The sequence below is a fragment of the Aplysia californica genome, unplaced genomic scaffold (assembly GCF_000002075.1).
Source record: "Aplysia californica isolate F4 #8 unplaced genomic scaffold, AplCal3.0 scaffold00932, whole genome shotgun sequence".
NCBI classification, from domain to species: Eukaryota; Metazoa; Mollusca; class Gastropoda; order Aplysiida; family Aplysiidae; genus Aplysia; species Aplysia californica.
The window spans coordinates 191,728-195,848 of record NW_004798202.1 but is presented as its reverse complement, the minus strand read 5'-3'; the positions used below and the strand labels follow the sequence as shown (position 1 = coordinate 195,848).

The 4,121-nt window shown below is 43.4% G+C and overlaps 1 protein-coding gene across 1 annotated transcript in view; it reads right to left on the bottom strand.

Annotated features, from left to right (window-relative positions):
• Positions 1-497: 497 nt before the first annotated feature.
• LOC101853891 (sex peptide receptor) overlaps positions 498-4,121 on the bottom strand; it is a gene marked incomplete in the record, with an annotated part of 195,305 nt that continues 191,681 nt past the window's right edge. Inside the window, 1 exon segment of the mRNA XM_005110697.3 lies at positions 498-2,618. Within this exon segment, the coding sequence (XP_005110754.1) occupies positions 1,428-2,618 (1,191 nt within the window).

The following is a 4,121-nucleotide window of genomic DNA, read 5'->3' as shown; positions in this document are numbered from 1 at the left end:
GTTCAAATTGAGGGGGCTAAACTTTACGTTAACCGCTTTTTTCCTGCCCTTGATATGATGATCTGTACTTTGTTACGTGCTCCGACAGCAGACTGTTTGTTCTTATTGCTGATTCAAGTGGACTTTAGTCTTTCCGCAAAACGCGTATATGTATAGACATACATTGGTTGTTGCTGAGGGTTTAAAAAAAATATTTGCTGGCTTCTGTGTCAAACCAGTTAAATAGATCCCAACTCACATACCGAAGGCTGAATTTAGTCCCTATGTTGTTGTTGTTTTTTGTTGTTGCTGTCTTTATTGCTGTTTTATTTGTCGCTGTAGTTGCAGCTGTTACTACTGCTGTTGTTGATGTAGCAATTTATGTTTTTGCAGTTTTGCTATAGTTGCCATGGTTGTTATTAATGCCGTTGTTGTTTTTGTTGATGATCTTGTTGACGTTATTGTTGCTGTAATTGTTGTTGTTATTGTTGTTGTTGTTACTGTTGTTGTTATTGATGTTTTTTTCGTAGATGCTATTGTCGTTGTTGTTGTCGTCGTTGCTCCTGTTATTGTTATTGTTATAGCAACTGCTAATGCTGCAACACCACGTAATTAGTACTTTATCCTATGTTAGGTTGTGAACTGCTCCTCAATATTGAGAAAACCAACTGTCTCTTTTTAACGTGTTGTTCTGCTTGCGGGGAAAACGTGAGGATGGCGCCATTTCTTACGGTAGTGGGATGCTACTCGTAAGCCGTAGTATGTTTAGGAGGGAGGGGGAAAGAGGGGGGGGGGAGTTCAAGGGCCATGTCACTTTGTCCATATATGCTTCTGCAAAATTAGAGAAAAAAAGTTATAAATAGAATCCATATCCCAAAACTCAGAGTATGGTGCCTTTTCTCAGAATGATCGTCAATGTCCAGTAGAACGTTATTAAATTGTATAATAAACGACTCTCACGTCATCATTCTAGAGTGGTCCTTATAATGACGTCATTATATGATGTCACCACCTCGGAGACAAAGATATCACTTGTTATTTCTAAAATGACGTCATCACAACAAAACTGTTAATAAAATAACGCCATGATCCCCAGAATGGTCACTAGAGTCGTGTCACCACCTCAAAGACCGGCCACGAGAATGATTCCATTCTGTCAGCAGATTGACCTCACTCCTCCAACGGTCAGTAGAATGACGTCATCACACCAGAGTGTTAAGTAGAATGACGTCACTCCTGGAGCGGATAGTAGAATGGTGCAGGCTCATAAGAGCTATCAGTACTATGACGTCACTCCTCGGAGTAGTCTGTAGAATTACGGGATGTCCCTCGTCAGAGTGGTCGGTAGAAAGAAAGGACCACCCCAAAACGGTCAATAAAATGCCGTCACTCCTAGAGTAGTCCGTAGAATGATGGGATACTGTCATAGCAGTCCAAAAGTTAAGACCTCACAGAGGAACCCCGTCCGATTCGGAGTCCTGGAAGACGTAGAGAACCACCTTGTTGTCTGCCGCGTCCCTCACGTGCACGGCATCGGCCAGAGATGACCTGTGTTTGAGGATGCCGTGAGGGGGAGACCGACTAAGGTCCGGAGGGGTCATAGGGTCCATCTCTGGTCCACGACCCAAGCTCGAAAACGAGTACTTTTTGTCTAAATCGGGTGGAGATGATCTGTACCCGTTTGTGTAGGCGGAATCGTAGTAATGCGATCCTGAATTGTCTTTGTCGGCGCCGTTGTCGTAGACGTTGCTACCGTCAACCCCTTCGTAGTTTCGGATATTGTTGTGGACAGCGTCCAGTAAGGTGTTCCGACCGTTCATATCGGGTATTTCCGTAAGTCCCAGGTCCTCGTCACACACCTCGTCCCCATACTCGTCGTCTCCTCCCCCTCCTCCTCCGCTCCCGCTGTTCCTGTGGTTGTAGCGGAGGGAGCTCTTCGTGCTCTTCCTCCGCCCCGATGTCCCGTCTCGACTCACATTCCTGCACGACCCGCCCCGCATTTTGGCGTAACGGCGCCCGAAAAACACGCGCATGAAAGTGTTCCTGAAAATCGCGCTGAGAGAGCAGTAGAGAATGAAATTCACGGCGGAGTTGAAGGCAACAAGGCTGTCTGTAATCTCGCGGATTCCCTTGACCATGTAGTCCTCCTCCACATAACCCTTGCCGAAGAACGTGGACATGACCGCGTCAGGAGTAATACACAAAATAAAAATGACCACCATTGCGATGAGCATCAGGGTGATGCGGTTCCTGGAACTGAACTTCTTTCCCCTCACCCTCTCCTTCCTCAACACGTTGATGATGCGAGCGTTGATGAAAACTAGGATGAAGACTGGGATGATCCCTCGAAGAAAGTTCTGCACCCAGGTGTATGGAATCATGAACTGTCTGTTCCTTCCTAGTTCTGTGACCACCAGCTCCATGCAAGTCACGTTGTTCTTGAGGTCATGGACAGTCTGCAAGCGGTACCGGAAGCCTGAGGGGATGGACAGTAGAATCATGATGACGTTGACAGAGATGACCACCGTCCTGGCCTTGGGGATGGTGCACAGGCTCTTGGAGTGGGACGGGTAGCAGACGGAGATGTAGCGGTCCATGGCAACTGAGACAGTGAGCCAGGCAGTCACGCTCACCGCCACCTGGAGACGAGATGGAGATGGACGGTCAGTGCAAGGTGGAGGGATATTCGGGGAGGTACCTTTGTGCCAGATGACAGAACGGACTTAGGAGAAGAGGCTTTTATATACAATAATAGTAAAAGGCGACTTCAGGTTAGAAGATAATACAGATAATATACACTAGTAAGATGATACCAGAAATATTAAGATAAAAAAATTAATGTACACACATGTACACTGATCAGATAGAAATACGACAAAGAAATAATGTACAATTAAAAATTATATATCATTATTCAATATATATTTAAACAAGAAATATGATAAGAGGATAACACAACACTTAATAAGGAAAAGTAAGATATGAAAATAATACATAAATGATAGCTAAGTAAAAAGATAAGCAAATTATAAAAACAATGACAAAATGAAAAATAAGATGGGAAGATAACAATTGATATTAGCACAGTATAGATGAAAATGATAACAATAGTATTCCATGATTAGGTGGGAAATTAGATAAAAACTTAAAATTATAAATAAGATATAAGAAATTGAGGGTGCGGTGGCGGAGCGGTCAGTGCGCTCGTCTCCGAAGCGGAAAGTCCGGGTTCGAGCCTCGGTTCGGACACGGATTTTTTTCGCCCCCTCCTACCCACGCAGCAGTAATCGGTACCTGACTTCGAGTCGGGGAGGTAAAGGCGGCATGGAAAGGAACGGGCCACCCTACCACAATATGCCGAAGGCCCAGGAAGTTGTCTCACTAACATGGCAATCCCCAATGTCTGGGTCGGTTGCGGGAACAGCTTTACTTTTTTTTTACCATAATAAATTAGAACAAGAAACAAAGTGAAGGAAATTAAACATGAAAATGAAGAAAAACTTAAAACAGGGAGAAGGTAGAGAGTAAATTAAGGCAATAAATGAGAAAATGTAAGGCGAAATAAGATATATTTCAGGAATCCTAGTAATGAAGAAGGGAAATTGGTAATGAAGATGAAATCACATAAAATTTGGAAAAATAAGAGAAAAAAAGAGAAAATATTATTAGAGTCCAAAAGTGTACATGTTGGAAAATATGTAAGAATATACATGTGTGATAAGACGCAGGGATATTGGCTTAGCAGGAATATGTAGGGCAAAAGAAATTGAGGCGACATAAAAAAAAGTAAATAATGTCGTTTAGGTGCATTGCAATCCGCACGAAATAATCTAGATCAATTATGAAATAAAAGATGATGCAAAAGAAAGAGGAGATGCATGTGATACAGTGGGATAGTGTGAGGTAGATAGAAACGTGATTGAGGTGGGGTTTGTGCATTTCATGCTTCATATCCCTACCCCTGACCTGCCCCTTCCTAGCACACAAAAGGACACACAAACAGATACACACATACACACATGCGAACATACATACACACAGACACACACACACACTCTCTCTCTCTCACACACACACACACACACACACACTCTCTCTCTCTCTCATACACACACACACACACACACACACAGACACACAAA